General features: G+C 39.8%; 2 protein-coding genes across 9 annotated transcripts in view; one reads left to right on the top strand and one right to left on the bottom strand.

The window, feature by feature from the left end:
* Positions 1-3,217, bottom strand: part of LOC102302693 (cationic amino acid transporter 2) — a 9,797-nt gene extending 6,580 nt beyond the window's left edge. The window contains exons 1-7 of one of the 5 annotated variants that reach the window (XM_042218501.1): positions 3,149-3,217; positions 2,209-2,289; positions 2,079-2,111; positions 1,357-1,786; positions 753-908; positions 515-674; positions 242-378 (exon numbers count right to left, since the gene is read on the bottom strand). In XM_042218501.1, coding sequence (XP_042074435.1) covers positions 242-378; positions 515-674; positions 753-908; positions 1,357-1,726 — 823 coding nt within the window. In that variant the 5' untranslated portion in view covers positions 1,727-1,786; positions 2,079-2,111; positions 2,209-2,289; positions 3,149-3,217. Of the gene's footprint in view, positions 1-241; positions 379-514; positions 675-752; positions 909-1,356; positions 1,787-2,078 lie in introns of all 5 variants that reach the window. The other 4 variants (XM_042218499.1, XM_042218500.1, XM_042218502.1 and 1 more) reach the window with 4 other exon arrangements.
* Positions 3,218-5,923: 2,706 nt separating this feature from the next.
* anxa6 (annexin A6) lies at positions 5,924-17,623 on the top strand. Of its 4 annotated transcripts, XM_005916383.3 has the most exons (26): positions 5,924-6,090; positions 6,874-6,921; positions 7,004-7,059; positions 8,767-8,851; positions 9,012-9,106; positions 10,012-10,125; positions 10,211-10,301; positions 10,376-10,455; positions 10,553-10,609; positions 11,571-11,664; positions 11,933-12,028; positions 12,108-12,166; positions 12,332-12,454; positions 12,545-12,603; positions 12,874-12,952; positions 13,558-13,639; positions 13,747-13,841; positions 13,966-14,079; positions 14,745-14,835; positions 14,925-15,004; positions 15,230-15,283; positions 15,382-15,475; positions 15,580-15,675; positions 15,807-15,865; positions 16,033-16,170; positions 17,177-17,623. In XM_005916383.3, the coding sequence occupies exons 3-26, from the start codon at positions 7,057-7,059 to the stop codon at positions 17,234-17,236; spliced, it is 1,998 nt and encodes a 665-aa protein (XP_005916445.1). In that variant the 5' UTR covers positions 5,924-6,090; positions 6,874-6,921; positions 7,004-7,056; the 3' UTR covers positions 17,237-17,623. The 4 variants fall into 4 exon arrangements, with proteins under 4 accessions (XP_005916445.1, XP_005916446.1, XP_005916444.1 ...); XM_005916384.3 differs by lacking the exon at positions 6,874-6,921 and having other exon boundaries at positions 16,033-16,155; XM_005916382.3 differs by lacking the exon at positions 6,874-6,921.
* The last annotated feature ends 474 nt before the right edge of the window (positions 17,624-18,097 follow it).

Here is an 18,097-nt window from a genome sequence, read left to right as displayed (position 1 = left end):
TGTTATGTTATGTTATGTTATGTTATGTTATGTTATGTTATGTTGTGTTGTGTTGTGTTGTGTTGTGTTGTGTTATTTATGTTATGTTATGTTGGATACATAGTGTACTGGTAAAAGATCCCCAGTTTGATCCTGGGAGGAGATAAAAAATCCCTTTTGGGGTTGTGTCAGTCAAAAAATTTAATTAGGAAGCAGCTGAAAGAAGCTTGAACTAAGCTAAACTGACAAATTGTCTTCTTACCTGTTGTAGCAATGCAGTCAAATCCAACAAAAGCATAGAAGCATGTTGCAGCTCCAGCCACAGTTCCACCAAAGCCATAGGGGAAAAATCCGCCCACTCCAAACTCGCTTGTTGCATTAGCAATGTCAGTTCCGTTTCTGCAGCGGGTAGAGAGCAATACTTTGTGGTTATTTCCAGTTAGCTCATCCAGGAGAACAATAATGCTGTAATTATATAGGTCGTGATTTACTTGAGTGTTTTTTTGTTTGTTTGTTTGTTTTTGCATTTATTTACATGGCAGTGGCGTTTAACACATCTTCTTTGCTGATTTTCCAGTTGGAGATGTCTCCCTTGATGAATCCAGAAATGATCACAAACAGCAGCACCAGGATGTTGATCGCTGTGAAGATCTTGTTGATCATCGTTGACTCTTTGACTCCAAAAGACAGGAGACCTTCGTGGAAAAGGTGGTTAATTCAGCGATCTCATCCTCATTTGTGGTCACCATTTAACACCAGTTTTACTATTTTACCTGACAAGAGCACGATCAGAGCTGCAGCAAAGACATCTGGGTAAGGAGCTAAGCCAGGCAGGCCCATGGCAGCATTTTCTGCAAAGTATTTTGATATGACTCCCCCAATGAGTTCATCAAATGTTCCGCTCCATGCCAGTGCAACAGTCGATGTCCCTGAGCAGATAGTGAATAGATAGTTAATGTAATAAACTAATTAATCAGCCATAATTTACCCGCAGCCATAAACAAAAAAAAAAGAAACTTCCTACCCTCTTTATAACTCAGGGTTTTGAATCACAGTCCTGGTTTATGGGGTTATTATTGGGATTGTTGCAAAGCAGTGATCCTGGTATGTGCTATTGTTAAAATTAATGTAGCAAGAGATGTGACACAGTGAGGTAGAAAAAAAGCAGTCAAGAATTCGCTGTTCCACTGGTTGAAAGGTCACAGTGTTAAATAGTCTCTTAATGGTGGTTGATCATTTATGATCAGAGTGTGGTAAAAAGATTATGTTAGGTTTATGCACTGTTTGCATATACAGGTAGGAGGAGAGATCACTAAATCATCAATAAAGGAAGAAAATATCATTGAATAATAGATGTTACAATTTGCATATATTCACCTATGACGTAGGAGAGCAGCAGATTCCAGCCAGAGATAAAAGCAAGGAGCTCTCCCACCGTCACATAGCTGTAAAGGTATGCTGAGCCTGTTTTAGGAACCCGGGCACCAAACTCTGCGTAGCATAGCCCAGCAAATATAGAGGCCAGGGCAGCGATGAAGAAGGAGATGATGATGCTGGGTCCCGCGGTGTCTCTGGCCACCTCTCCAGAGAGGACATAGACACCAGCCCCCAGGGTGCTGCCCACACCGAGGGCCACCAAGTCCAGAGTGGTCAGGCATCGATTGAAGGTGGACTCTTCCCCGTCGGGCTCGAGGGGCTTCCTCCGTGATAGGCTCACCAGAAAGGACTTCACTACGCTGCACGACATACTTCTGTGGGTTTGGATCAGGATGGAAGATGAGTGAACGAGAGAGATTTAAGGAGTGACCTAGTGGGACAAAAGGTGAGGAGTGTTTCTCAGTGAGTGAATAATTGTCAGGTCAGCCTCCGGAAGAAGATTCTTTCTTCTGAGAAACATGATTTTCAAAGTCTATTAGTGTTTTTATTTGTGTAGAAAGAGAACAGAATGCTACTGTAATTAAACTGAGGAACTGAAGAGCACATGCAAGCTGTTAAGACTTAAGAAAATCTGTTTTATTAAAGCTTAATCATTATCACATGACAGCTAACATGCTCTCCTAACACTTGACAGAAGTGAGACTAAGAACACATTCACTTACCTCTTTGGTGTGATCTTGTACCTCGTAGATGTGCTAAGAAGTAGGAATAGGATGTGTCATTCGGCTCAGTTACAGTACCCTTTTATAAATGTATCTCGTTATCATTCTCCTGATATGATAGTGCTGATACCTGAGATTTCCAGAATGCCACCCCCAGCACAGAAATCCACGCCCCGGCTTCAGGATTGCACAATTACTTCTTTGAATATTTCTGAAGAGTCCAAAAGCTTTATGTGTTAGATGTGTTCTCACAGCAGCAGTGCCTTTCAGGGCTGCCTTTAATCAACTACTGTTCAAATCAGATTAAATCAAATCAAAGTTAAGGCACAGTGAGAAAACAAAGATGACATAGCTTTTTCCTATATTTAATATAAGATCAAAAATTACATGCACCTATTCTTATTTTTGAGGGTTTCCTACAGATTTCTATATTTAATTTCTATAACAATAACTGTGTCTTCTCAGAGGGCCCTTACATTGTTGTGTCGCTTAACAACAAGCCTGCGGTCTTATTACTACAGCTATGTTGTGGAGTTTGTCCGCTTGCACTGAAGCAGCTGTATCTCCATCTCAACATGAAGGTGTGAGCCTGCCGCTCTAATGGCCCGGTGAGTTCATGACATGGGGGAGGACAAAGCAGCTTTTATGACTTATTCGGGCAGGAGGCTGCACACTTTGAGAGGCAGCATTTACCTTCTCATCTCCAATCAGGGGATTTGAGCTCTCCTAATCCCTTGTGGCATCTACCTCAGGAGGCAGGAGCTGAGTGGGGAGGAAGCCTGTGCGGTCAAAGTACTTTTGACTAAACTTAAGCATTCATATCTGCGGATCTCATTTGCTGAGATAGCATATCGAGGGTAATGCTTAACTAAAAAATCATGGTTTGTTTAGCCAGATATCCCATTAATCATTGCAGTTAAGCAGTTAATGTTTATAATGTTGTTTTTCGGCTGCCTACTGTGCATTTAAAGAAGCACAGTCATTAAAATGCACAGATTCTTATTAAAGAAAAGGTCAGGGATTTGAAACTGACGTCATATTTTTATTCAGCAGACACACAAGTTCATTACCTTGCATTCAGTCCCACGAGGAGTTACTGGTGACTTCAAAAGTAGAGTGGAACGAAAATATCCGTGATGCTGACTTGGATGAAAGAAGCATGACTTTTACAGCAATATATACAAGACCGGCCTGCATGACCCTCCCACTCAGTGGAATTATTTACAAAGTAGCCTTTCTTACTCCCGACCAGTGTGGATCATAATGTGTTCATTATTGCAATGAAGGCACAGGGTGAGAACTGTGAATAGAAAATCCTGTTCAGAATGTGAAAAATGCTTTTGTACCCATTCGTTTGTTGTTGCGCTTCAGATTTACAATTTGCTGTATAAAGTGCACGTATTTGATCAGAAATAACTATTACTGATGTTTGGAAATGTGTCGAAAAAAATATAATTATGTTTTACCAGATGCCTCTATAACTTTGCTTATTTTCTGCCATCTAATAGTGGTATAGATGTGGCTACTCCTAATAATCATGGCTTTGAATAATCTGTGTATGTGGATGTAATTACTGTGACTGCTCCTAATGCTTTATTTCCATCTATTTTTCTGCTTCGGGATTTGTATGACATCAGTGAGAGTGAATAACTTAATATGGCACACAACTCTTGCTGTGAGCACAGAAACTCCACCCACACACTGTTCGAGCCATTTGTTTGCAAAGGACAGCCAATCAGACTAGAGCAGCTTTAAAAACTTACAGGCCTTAAGCAGTAAGGAGCTTGATTCAGACAGAGGATGAACTGACCTCTTAGGGACTCCTTTAAAGCTTAAACTGATTACAAGAATAAAGATACAGTGCTAAAAGGGAGTATAATAGCTTTGATGCTTTGTTAATTTTTTTTAAACAAAGATTTAATGTTTCATGCAAAAAAAGAGAGAGAAAGACAGAAGTTTGTTTGTTTTTTGTTTTATTTTGTTTTTTTTTGGCTGTAAAAAGAGTGGAAACATCTGGAGAAAAGAAAACAGCTGATACTAGTCAAAGACAACAAGACAGGGAGGTAAACTAAAAAAGAGCTGAGGCTCAAAATACAAGAGAATATTAAAAACAAATATACCAATAAGCAACCTAAGAACCAAGAGAAGCCCCAAAAGACCTCAAAATTCAGAGCTAAAGATCCAGAATCCACAATCATAGACTCATCATAGATGAAATGTTTATTAATGATTACATATCTAATGAATACAGTTTACATAGTTTGAAAATGAATTTGTTTTCATTTCAACAATAAATAAAATGAATATGCATTAATATATATTTCCCATCTCAGCCAGAATGAAATTGTTATGTTGGGTATGCAGTATATCTTCAAACCACAAGAGGTCGCTGTGCAACAAAAGAAATTCCTCTCTGCCGCTTCACTGTTTCCACCATATGGACACCCCATTCTTTCAACACTGGTTGGGGGCGAAGATGAAAAGGGTACACTAAAGGAGAGGAAACCAAAAGAAAAAAGAAAAACATATCAGTGGACTCATTTCATTCATAGATCAAAGCTAAAGCCTCTGACGCTATAGGTTTTTGCCCAATACATCCACTTTAAAGTTCATAGTACCAGAGGCACAGACCAAAACATATTCTTCAAGTAACAAGGAGTAAAACATTCAAATGTAAAACATACAGGGCCTCCAAAACAGGACATTTTTCCTGTTAAACAGGTTGATCAACATTTACACAATGATCTAATTGGTCTAATCTAAAATGTTGCTGAAACATCACTACAGATGTTCATAACCACCTCCCCATCATCAATCTGTCTTTCCCTCCCATAGACATGGCGTGCTTATCTCTGCTCCCTCCCCAACCTTTGAAGAGAGCAAACAGGGTTTAATGTTAATCTTATCTCCCTGTCTTCTGTGCCTCACTGAGCATATGATGTGTGAATTGCATCTGAACACAGTAAATAAGATCATTTATCAAGCACATAGACCAGGTGTAAACTTTTATCACATTTTTATTCACCTAATGAAATACTGAGTCATGCCCCCTTTTTTTCTTTGCTGTTGCGAAGTGGAGCACTGGACTCCCTGTCAGCTTCCTGTAAGTCACCTCTAGTTTCTCATCATCTCTTCCGTCACCTTTCTCTCCACATGCGGTGTCACAAGTATCACCATGAATGAATGAAGTAAAAAGCCCAACATAAAAGATCACAGGAAATACACATGCAACACGCAAATTTGTGGGCAAAACATGCATGCATTGCATTCCAGGAATAGAGCAATGAATGTGGCACTCGTTTTACTGTCATACCGCAGCTATGCTCCCCCTCCCCTCCCACTAAACACACACACGCACTCACACGCCCCTCCACACTTACTGGAGGTCTTCTGACAGGACAGAAATAGAACAAATTGTCACGTCAGTGTCAGTAAGCTGCCCTCTGTTAAAACTCAGACTCGTGCGCATGTGCCAAAATTCAGAAAGTTATGCTTGCCTGTTACCAGCTCCAAGTGGTGGCTCAATATATAAAAGAAAGAAAGGTGTCAATTAATCGTTCATATATATATATATATATATATATATATATATATATATATAAATATATAATATATATATATATATATATTATATATATATATTTTTTTTTTTTTTTTTTTTTAATTTATTTGTTTATTTTTTTCAACATTAGGGTGTGGGGGAAATAATAGAAATAAGCAGCTATTACCCAGTCACATTTACACCCGTGTTTGAAGCATTTTCTTGCTTTAAGCACGTATATATCAAAGCACCGCTCTCTCTTTCTCGCTCTCTCAAGCCCGCACTTTCTGTCTCTCTTTCACGCGCAGACATGCGCGCACGCTTTACAGAAGCCGCGCGAGAGAGCGCCGCAGTCACCACGTCACTGAGGACGAGTAACTGGCCGGCCTGAATTCATCCGACCGGGGGGAAAAGACAGACCGAGTTTAGGGGCCGCTGTCACTCTGCACCGATACTTCCTGCACCGAGAAGGTAAGCTGCTCTCTGTCGTTCGCTGTCGGCTCCATATAATGGGTCACAAATTAACAGAAAAGTTTGCTGAGGTGTCATTTTTAAATGTGCCCCTGGCACCCGTGGCTGCAGAAGGAACGGCTGTAATAAAATTCAACTCGAGGAAAGTTTAAAATGAAACTTAATTCAGAAAAACAATATACCATTAGATTTAAAGCCTCTGATTTAAAGAATATCCTTCGGTGTGTGTGGGGGGGGGATTAACAGAGAAGGGTGTGGCCCTGTGTACATATAAAGGGAGAGAGAGGCCGAGAGGCCCTGTCCCCCAGACCTGTCTTCTGATATTAAGATAAACTGCGCGCGTGCTATTTTTGGGAAAGCCTCACTGGAGTCTTAAACAAACAGTACAGTATTTCAAACCATGTGGAGTACTCTTTCCCCCCTCAATTTAGCATAAATTCTTTATTCCTTAAAAAATATTTGTAAGTTCAGTGTAGCCTACTTCGGTGTTGTGATTCTAAATTAAGTATCGTCAGTCTAGAAGAAGCAGCTTCTCAGTACTGACGCCTCAACATGTTTACCTTGTCTGAATGTCTGCATTATAGTCAGAATATAGCTGCATGGGAAATGTGGCTCCAGCTTTCCTGCAAGTTTAAATAAAACATATTCCATCCATCAATGTATTTTTGTGTGAATATGAGGTTGAGTCTAATAGAAAGCAGGCCCCCGTCTGCTTTTTGCTCATGCGCTCTAGCTAAGAACAGCCTGGATAATGAATAACAGTACCTCTTTGTATTTACTCAGGAAATAAAGATCATCATTGTTTGCAACATAGTTTCATCCAAAGCTGAGGTGAAGGTCACCTTTCACATTGCAAGGATGTTTTCCAGTGCAACTGGCTACCTGTACCTCAGCATTTCTGTTTTCCCTTTAGGCCTGAAACTATTGATTCCTGAGCAGTGTTGACATATAAGACCAAATATAGACATGGTAAGTGGACAAGAGCTTGGTCATCTGGCCTTGTATCATGTTAGCTATAATCAAACTGCAGACCAGATCTTGTATCAGTGCAGCAGAATGAATTGTTTTGTGTGACACTGGCGTGGATAGAGTGAGGCTGCCATCTGCCACCATGTGAGCCCTGCGCAACATCAAAAACAGGAGTGTAGAGTGTCAGTGCTACCTGCAGCACCTCGTTATACCTGACGGCATTTTTCCAGAATGACTTTGTAAAATTATTTAAGGTTAAACACAAACTAACTCATACCTCTTTTAAAGTTTGGGCACCAGATGAAACAAATTGCACTTAAAGGGGGAGGGATGCATAGAAATCAACTTATTGTTATTAAATTCACTTTCCCGAACCGTGATTAGTTTAGTTAAAGTCTGTTGCTAGGGGCTTGTGTTTGTGGCCTGTTGCCACGTGGGTGAAGCTTTACAGCTGTCCTGAGGAGTGATGTTAAGCAGAGCATATACAGTGGCTTCTGTAGCTGGGCGGAGAGCACAACTTGGCTGACAGCCTCAATGCAGCAGTGACCTCGAGAGCAGCTGCTGCAGTTTCATTTTTCAGCCGTTTTTGTGAAGATCTTACTATTACAAGATCATAATGTTGATATTTTTCATCCTTTTTGAGCTATTGCATATTAGACGGTCTGATGTGTAAAAGTTCTGTGTACAACCCGACCCTGTCTACTTTCCCGCCCCTGCACAAACAGGCAAGCAACATACACACACTCTGATCTGTTGGGGGTGAGACAGGTGCAAATACTCAGCTGCTGTCACTGCTGCTACACCACTCCACTACTCTCAGCATGCAAGGAGGTGTGGGTTGAGATAATGCATTGTTAGAGAATGGGACATAAAGTGCAAATTTATTAAAAAAGCAAAGTGTATGGTTAAAAAAAGGGTTTACAACTGGTCTGCTCTGGAGGTGAGCAGCATATGCAAAGTCATAGCAAAGCCAAGCCCACTGCTGTTTCGAGCCATCTGCAAAATGCAAGCTGTGGCTCAAAATGTGAGATCCTCTTCTCTCATACTAGCCTTTCTTTTTTAGTCTCCTTTTTTCTACAGAAAAGCTACACTGATATGTTGACATGTAACATGAAGAATGCTCACATGTTTGGTTGTGTTAGCATAATTAGCATAGAAATGTAGTGACAAAAATTAGAGGAATTTATCCTGATGGAGACATTAATGTATCAAATTTCATGGCTGTCGACTAAAAACCCAATATTTTAATGACACATGGCAGTAGAGGAAAACCGTATGAAGCAGCAAAGTCACTGGACTTGATGACTGATTGTATCAAGTTTCATAGCAGTCCATTTAACAGTTTTAAAATGCCATCTCCAGAATCACATTGCTAATATAGCAAATAATCAAAAATACTAATGTAGTATATTTATGTTGTATCAGGTATTGTAGACCCTTGTTGTTGCTCTTGGCTGGTAGCTGGTGGCCTCACCTCTGTAACCACAGACCAGTGTCATTGCTGTATTTATTTATTATTCAGTTTATTATTAAAAGACACCTTTGACCTAACCATACCGAACAACAGAAATCTTGTTTCAGATGTACTTTGATATCATATGTTCTTGTCACTTCTTATTGAAACATGAAAGAGTAGCATGTCTGTGTTATTTATTCTTATCTTAACTGAAAATGTTTGAAATTGACTTGAACTGTTCACTCTTTCAGGTGTTCAGAGGTACAATAACAGACGCTCCCGATTTTGACCCCACCGCTGATGCCGAGGCCCTTTACAGTGCTATGAAAGGCATTGGTGAGTGCCCCGCTCCTCCGTGATTCATGGCCACAGAGGTGTAAAGGTCATCGTTTGTGCTCCTCACTAGTCAGTTGAATCATCACTTGACGAATTTCTCGATGCTGTCTAAGATGAGTTTTTAGGTCTTTGTTGAAAATGTTTCTTTTCTGTTTCTCAGGAAGTGACAAAGAGGCCATCTTGGACCTGGTCACCTCTCGAAGCAATGCGCAAAGGCAAGAAATCATCGCAGCTTACAAAAGCAACTTTGGACAGGTAAACAAATACATTTTAAGTGCTACAGCTGTGGTCAGAAGTTTACTTGGCATTCATCTGTTAATTTCAATGATCTAATGATTTATTTTAACCATTATTTTTTTCCAGGTTGCAATAAATGTAGAGTATACATATTTAATGGGTTTAAAATAAGAATTAGGTGCACAATTTTGAATTTATTTTGGAGTGTCTTCAATTCATGCAGGGTCAAATGTATTTTACTGACCAATATTTAGAGAAACTCAGTGACGATCTAAGAAGGACAATTGTAGATTTACGCAGTTTGGGAAGGTCTCCTGGAGCCATTCCTAACCAGCTGCAGATTCCAGGATCATCACTACAAACAACTGTACGTAAAGTTATTCAGATGTGTCACCATTTTGTCAAGGGAGTAGACCAAAACTGCCATTCTCAGAACCCAGGAACCACCGAGGCTCAAGCCTGCCATGAACTGGAAACTGTTGGAACACCAGCATCACTGTCTCCAATGAAGAGAGTTTGAAAACACCACGGACCGAGAGGATAGTGAGGAGCATCTACTCCAAAATCAGCATACCGTTGTAGAAAAGTCAAATACTTTCTCGAGAAATCTTTATGGTTAGATGAGACAAAGATTGAGTTATCTGGCCAAAATAATAAGAGGTATGTTTGACGGAGTAAAGCCGAGGCACCCAATTCTTGTTTTTGTTTCAGCCATTAAAGATCTATGCCATATAGTCATTTCACTGTGGGAAAATAACAGCTCAAAGAAATTATTGAAAGCCCAAAATGACCAGACATTTACGCCCATGATGAGTGTATATGAACATCTAAGCACAACTGTAATTTCCAGACATTGCTTAGACACTTTAAAAGCTTAAGATAGCAGTTTTGAGTCCAGCATCACTGAAATTCTCTTTCATCAGGACCTGATTGATGATCTCAAATATGAGCTCACGGGAAAATTTGAGCGCCTCATTGTCAGTCTGATGAGAACCCCGGCCTACCACGATGCCAAAGAAATCCATGATGCAATCAAAGTAAGCCAAAAAATGTGATTCGCTCTCACTCCATATTAAATGAGGCAGAAACTGTTTCACATCCGCCTTCATACTCTGTTTTAAGGGTGCTGGAACAAATGAGAGATGCCTGATTGAAGTACTGGCTTCTAGGAACAACAAACAAATACATGACATGGTTGCAGCATACAAGGACGGTAAGATGTTTTATCTAAGACGTCACTTGAATTACGCATCTGATAGTATTTAGAACTGTCATCTGTGTACCCAGCCTATGGCAGAGACCTGGAGGAGGATGTAATCGCAGACACTTCAGGCCACTTTAAGAAGATGCTGGTTGTTTTACTTCAGGTGAGTTGACTAAGTAGGAAACTCAAACACGCTTTGATCACTGTGCCTTTAAACTCTGACTAATCTGCAGTCTGTTGTTTTGATTCAATACTTCTAGGGGACCAGAGATGAGTCAGGAGTAGTGGATGCAGACCTGGTTCAGCAGGATGCCCAAGTAAGCATTTTATAGCCAACATAAAAGCTAAACATGCACATGCTGTTTGACTTTACACAGCCTTTGTTTGAAGAATACTTGAAGTGTCCTGTTGTAAGAGCATCCTTTACTTTCCTTTTAAAGTATCATATTGGTGGCAGTGCTGAATGGCCTCTGTTGCTTTAAATGAGTATTGTGCTGACACGTGGAAGCGCTGCAGTCAGTTTAGCAAAAATTAGTTCAGCAGATGTGTAAGCATTTTTTTTAAATTAAGACTAAACATAAAAGCTAATGTCAATCAAGAATTTTAGGCATCCAGGATAGTCCAGTGGGTATTTGGCTTATTAATTAAGGTCAGTACAGCTTCCTGTGACCCTGAGATAAATCTTGCACCAAGGTTGTTATAGTTAACTAAAACTCAACTAAGAAATAAATGTAGATGTGAAAAAACATTTTAAATAACTAAGATAAGAATTAAAAAGTAGAGATCAGAATAAAATCAATTAAATGAAATGATTTTTGTGATTTTGTAAAATTAACTGAAATAAAATAAAAATAAAAATATCATTAGTTTTAGTGTTTGTTATTTTGGTAAAATTTCATCAAAATTTGCCTTATGAGGCTTTCATGAACGTATTTCTAGAAATGTTAATGTCTATAAGACTGTAAGTCAGCTGCTCTAAAAATCCTGTGTTTCTGTTGTAATACCTGTACTGATTTACTTAAATCTTGCCTCTGACACGATGCCCTGCTCACAGTAATAATTACTAAAGACTAAAACTAAGACTGTATAGAGACTAAACTAAAACTAAACATTTTCAAACAATAAAAAACTGAACTGAAACAAGTAAACTCACTCTGGAAACCACCTGAAACTAAACCGAATTAAAACCAAAAATAAATAAAAATGAAATATAATTACAAAATACGAAATTATAATAACTCAGCCCTGGACCCTATCTGTTTTCTAAACTCTCTGTAGGATCTCTATGCAGCTGGAGAGGAGCAGTGGGGGACGGACGAGGCCAAATTTATCATGATCCTGGGAAACCGTAGTGTGACCCACCTCCGCATGGGTAAGCTCAGTTCTCCAAGAAAATATCTCAACAATGAGGCGTTCCAGTCATCCCCACTCTGACCTCAAGTGACTCAGAAGCTGGCTGTCCTCAGTATTAGCCTCCTGCTACTATGTGTGTTACCTAAACTTGCTAACATGCCAGGACAACCATTTTAGTCAAATCTGGGGGGAATTAAAGCACAAAGGCAAACTCAAGATTTTACACAATAATGACCCAAAAGGATGAGATTGGTACTTTTGTGCAATATTTTCCTCTGTTTGTTTAGTTTTTGATGAATATGAGAAGATTGCAGAGATGAGCATTGAGGACAGCATTAAGAACGAGCTGTCTGGAGACTTTGAGAGACTGATGCTGGCCGTTGGTAGGAAATGCACTGAATGCACCATTGTACTTTACATTGTGACACAACACAGTGCCTAATTTGGTCATTTTTCTCATAGTCCAGTGCATAAGGAGCGTTCCCATGTTCTTTGCCAAGCGCCTCTACAAGTCAATGAAGGTAAGCTCAAGTAGCCATTCAGTTTGGTTCCAGTGTGTTTGTAGGCACACTTACTGGTACAGTTATGATGAATGAGGTCTTGTTAGTGACAGATTGTTAAATTTATTAAAATTGCTCAGGATTACTTAATTGTTGCCACAATGCATCATCCCTCAATCCCTCCAGGGTCTCGGTACAGCTGACAACACTCTGATCCGGATCATGATTTCTCGCTCTGAAATTGACATGTTGGACATTCGAGAGTGTTTCCGCCTCAGATATGAGAAGTCACTTTATAACATGATTAAGGTGAGAAAGAGAGGTACAGCATGTTTTATATGCACTCTGTATGTGAATGTAGAGCACTTATATGACTTTGTGTGTGTGTATGTCAACCAGGATGATACATCAGGGGATTACAAGCGGACTCTGCTCAACCTCTGTGGAGGGGATGATGAGTAAGTTTTAGGAATGCTGCATCCAGAAGGGGGTGCTAGAGGACCACTGTATGGCGTTACTATTGTTACTTTGAACTGTATAAAAGCTTTATTATCTTAATGAATGCTGAGGCTAATGGAAACTCTTTGTTGAAGCTTATAATTGATTTAAACAAACTTACGGTGCAGAGACTGTATTTTAGTCTTCTTCCTAGAAATGTTCCCACTATTTACCGCTTGAGGTTCTGGCTTTGCTGAGTGTGCTATGTTTTGTCAAACCGGTCATTGCAGCTTAGCTGGAGAATTCTTCCCTGAAGCTGCTCAGATAGCCTACAAGATGTGGGAATTAAGTGCCATGACCAGAGTGCAGGTTTGGGCTCCATCTGCTCCCACCTTAGATGTGTGATTGCATGTTTGCCTCAGCAGAGCCTTGCATCTCCACTACCTGCTGCCCCTGTAATGATGTGCTATGGCAACATGCTAACGGTGTTATGTCTACACAGTGAAGGCTTTGTCTAGATGTGATCAGAGTGCTGTTCGCTGAAACACAAATAGTTTTCTGTTAGAATGAACTCTCCAAACCCCCATTTGGAGAGTGAATGTCAAAAAGATCTCAGCATTTTTGACAACAAAAGGCTGTCTCTCTAATGCTTCCTGAAACTGAGCTGTTTTTCATCCTACCAACCTTTTGCATTGTTAGCGGTGTCATGAATTCTAAACTCAAGAGGGCACCCGCCCCCTCAAATGTCAAGAGATTATTATCATAAAGCCAAATGTGTTGCTTCATAATTTTTTATCAGATAATAAAAAAATCTTGAATAACAAATAATTTATTTTGCATGTTCTTCAGACCTCTTTGTGCTTTTAGTTCAAGCTTACAGATATGGATTTAATTAACGGATATTAGTAACTTTGCCACTCTGTGAGTAAATACTAATTGTCAGTCTTTCAATTTTGTAATGTGTACTACCTCAGCTGAGGCCTACAGTCCGCCTGGCGCCTAATTTCGACCCTGCTGCTGATGCACAAGCACTGAGGAAAGCCATGAAGGGATTTGGTATGCAAACCCTGCTATATAAAACACACTGACACTATCCTTCGCAAAACTCTTTTTTCTTTTTTCTTTTTTTTTTACATATGGCATTTCCTTTTTCTTTATAACAGGAACAGATGAAGATGCAATCATTGATATTGTTGCATGGAGAAGTAATGCCCAGAGGCAAGAGATCAGACAGGCCTTCAAATCCCTACTTGGAAGGGTAAGACACAGGAATGATAGAAAATATGGCTAAATCACAAAATATTACCTTTTATTCATTTATTGTTATATGTCCTCCACTGGATACGACAGCTTTTAACAACTCACTGTGTTCGGCATTCCAGGATCTGATGAAGGACCTGAAGTCTGAATTGTCAAAGAACTTAGAGAGGCTGATAATTGGGCTCATGCTGACGCCAGCTGAATTTGATGCCAAAATGATGAGAAAAGCAATGGAGGTAAAGTAGGAGTTAAACCAAAACACCCACTGATTTCTCTCTTAAATGACACTCCAGTGCTAATATGTTACATTTCTATGAGTAGTGAACACGGTTCACATTTAATCCCCCATATACTGATACCTGTTTCCCAAACACGTGGTGGTTGATATTTGGCCGAGATAAATTACATAGAACACATTTTATAGTCAAATAAAAATGTATTTATAACTTTTCAACCTGACTGAATTTCCTTATGTGGCAAACCTGACTCATCCTCTGCTCTCAGCAGAGAGCACTTGCGTGCAGATGGTGTTTCATAATTGTTTGTGTCCTCGTTTTATGCATTTTCAAATAGTGAAATATAATAATTTGGTTATTTGAAGGCAAACAGTCAAATTATCACCTAATATGGGAACTGAACAGATGAAACCTGTTTTGGATAAGTAGTAAGTCTTGGATGTTGACAACAGCTTGGAAGTCCAGTGTGTTATTTAGAATTAAACAGGCAGCTAAACTTTGAAATGGGCTCTTGTACCTTTTTATATTTCACAAAGCACTACCTTGCTGGGTCCCACACATACAATAATCAGCATAGAGTTAGAAAGCCTATTTCTTTAAAAAAAAAAAACCCAACAGGCACCAAAATAGCAAAAAATGAAGCTCACACTAGCTTTTTTTCCTAGGGGGCTGGGACTGATGAACACGCTCTCATTGAGATCCTGGTTACCAGGAGCAATCAGGAAATACATGCCATGAATGCTGCCTATCAGGGTGGTAAGTTTGGCACCAGATTAAGGCTTAAAGAATCACTTGCTTTGTCCTAAAAACCTTTGTCAGGGCATGTAATATATCATACTTTGCAGCCTATAAAAAGTCTTTGGAGGATGCCATTCAGTCAGACACATCAGGCCATTTCTGTCGGATCCTCGTTTCTCTCGTGCAGGTAATGTCTGTCATCATCATGAGAACTCACACTGTGTGTAATTTCCACGCCCACTCACAAGTTGCAGTCTGGTAGTCTGGTTTGTGTTCTCTGTTACACATAGATCTATTTAATCACCTCCCTAACTGTCTTTTATAGTGTCTTACAAAAAAAGTATACGTTTTTGGTTAACCACTAGCCTTACAGAGCGGCACTAATTTGCATTTAACCTCCTTGTCTGTTCAGGGTGCAAGAGAGGAGGGCCCTGCAGATGTAGAAAGAGCTAATGCAGATGCTCAGGTGACTGAATGCATCCTTTTCTTTACTGTGTTTAAATATGAAATGTAAGAATGGATCTGAAGGTTTTGTGTTCCCACTGTTCTTCCTGAACAAACCAGGAACTTGCCGATGCATGCAATGCTGACTCAGATGACATGGTGATGAAGTTCATGAGCATCCTGTGCACCAGGAGCTTCCCTCATCTCAGGAAAGGTAAAGGTCATCACAGATATGTAGGTTGCAATGATCTTTACAAGTGTTCAACTAAATTTCTCCAACAAAATGCAGTGGATTTTCGTGCTCTTTGCTGTTCACAGTGTTCCAGGAGTTTGTCAAATGCAGTAACAAGGACATTGAACAGATTATTAAGAAGGAGATGTCTGGAGATGTGAAAAATGCATTTTATGCAATAGGTAATAACTATTTTTCACTACAGACTTTATTCTCCTTTACTTTCAAGTTTGCCACAGCGGATGATACTGTTGATGAAATCCAATCTGGGTGACAACTTCTCAGCTGTTGCCTGTTTCTCTTGTCTTTGCAGTGCGCAGTGTAAAGAACCAGCCCTCTTATTTTGCAGACCGTTTGTACAAAGCCATGAAGGTATCTCTTCATTCTGTTTTAGATGAGTTAGGGTTAGATCAGTTATTCAGCATGTCATCTGGATACTAGATGTCAGCCGTAACACGTGATTAGGTCACTTTTATTGGTGCAGAATCCTCTGTTGTCTAAGTCAGAATATACAAAGTATTTATTGATCTCCTCTGCAGGGTCTTGGTACAGACGACAGAGCGCTGATCCGCATCATGGTGTCCCGTAGCGAGATCGACCTTTTTAACATCCGAAAAGAGTTCAAAGAAACTCACGATGCCTCCCTCCATGAATTCATCCAGGTAGAAACTATGATTGTAAGTCTGAGTCTTTGTCTACTAACACCTCTGCTTGGCATGCTGTGTTCACATGTGACTTGTGTGTCTGTGGAGGTTTGGTTTAATTGCTTTGGTCCCGCTGTGTGCAGAGCATGCAGTGCACATCCTTTTTCTGTTGCTGCGGTAAGGTGGTGGGGTACGGTAATCTATAGCTCTCTGCGGTGGACTATGGGTCTGTGGCCACAACACAGCTGTTTAGGAATTTCCCTCTTGCATGCTTCCTCTATCTCTGCTCTGTGATTGGCTGACAGATGCAGAGACAGGAAGTTCCTAAAAGCAGTTCTATAATAACTTACAGATGAAATCAATGTGACACCAATAAAAACAAGCTGCCCTGGATTGGTTTGGAAAACACATTTCCACATTATGCAAGAGCAAGGATTGCTTTATCTTGTTTTTATGAGTTGTGCAGAGAAATAACTGAATTGATCATTTATTAAATTAATTCAATTTAATTGTACATTTTCAGTTTGCTAGTTTCAGTTACAAAAGCGGTTTCGATTTGAGCAGTTTCTCAAAGTTTAAATCTGTGCATGTTTTGAGAAATATGCTTACTTATGTTCCTCTGAGAGTTTGGGGGGAAAGCTTCAAATCCCAATCTACGCTATTAATCCACCTTCCAGCACCTCTTAAAGCCAACAGCAGGAGATTTATTGGTTCTGTTTCCTCTGGAAAATGCCAGCTTGTGTTACCCTTGTTTCTAAAATGTATACTAATATAAGCTAACCAGTTGCCCTGCATAGTTTCGTTTTTGCCATACAAATGTGAAATCTTGATCGAGATTATAAAGTAGAAATCTTTATCTACTGTATGAGTGTCAGCTGATAAACAGGGGAAATTCCACTCTTAACTCCTTTGTTGATATAGACCGATTTCTCAGCTTCTCTTCTGCATTTAACTATTGTGTGAGCCAGAAAAAAGCACTGCCTTCCAAAACATGACCAAATGATTTTTCCACTATTTGTGTTTTTATGACCATGCACAGGGTGACACGTCAGGAGACTATCGCAAAACCCTGCTGATTCTCTGTGGAGGGGAAGATTAACGCAGTTATAGCCCCGCTGCAGCTCAGTTCACAGACTTTAGTGACCACAAGACTGTTGACAGAGTGAAACTGTGATGGTTCACGTCAGCATCTTTTCTCAGTGTAACCGCTGCCACTCTTCAGCCAAATCAAGTGACCTATGACCTCGCAGCCTTGCAAGCCAGTTTTCTGCTCTCATGTCTCAACTTCCTGTCCAGCAGGATGAGACGGTCCTTTTTTTTTTTTACAGTGTTATACGCTCACGATGAAGATGATCATGTTCGCATCTGTAGTGTATTTAACAAGTAGGTACTAAAGCAGAACCTTTAATTTATAGGCCATCCAACAAATACTGTGATTTGAAGGTAACACACACACCTGAATAAAAAAAATACACAATTGAAAACAGTTGTCTCTTCTGTTTTTTACTACATGTTGTTATTACAGTTTTTAATTTGTCTCATCAGACCACACATTCTCTTGCTGTACCTTTTTTATGACGTGGGTTCCTGTATTTGACAAGGCACTTTAATAATTAACCATGTTGATACTGGCAACAGTACAGAGGTGAGCAAAATGGGAACTAGAATATTTAAGATCAGGAAACCCCCCTTCCATTTTAATACCTCTTCTGCTTAGCAAAAATACCCATATGTTATTGTTACTCATAAAAGAGAACTAATGTAAATAAAGGCTGACAATGCCAGAATAGCAGATTTGAGATATTGAATAGCAGCTAATAGATAGTTAACACGCTCATATTAGCTCTTCCACATTTGCGCGTATTAACACGTCACTTTATGCTTCATTTCACGTGTGTCAGTTGCACTTGTACACTTGTTAATGCAGAGGAAAAGTGCAAGACAGCTGTCTTTTTCTTGT

This window comes from Haplochromis burtoni, unplaced genomic scaffold (genome assembly GCF_018398535.1).
Source record: "Haplochromis burtoni strain Fernald_Lab_line unplaced genomic scaffold, NCSU_Asbu1 Contig_19, whole genome shotgun sequence".
NCBI classification, from domain to species: Eukaryota; Metazoa; Chordata; class Actinopteri; order Cichliformes; family Cichlidae; genus Haplochromis; species Haplochromis burtoni.
The sequence above is the reverse complement of the archived record's forward strand: the minus strand, read 5'-3'. Positions and strand labels throughout refer to the sequence as shown.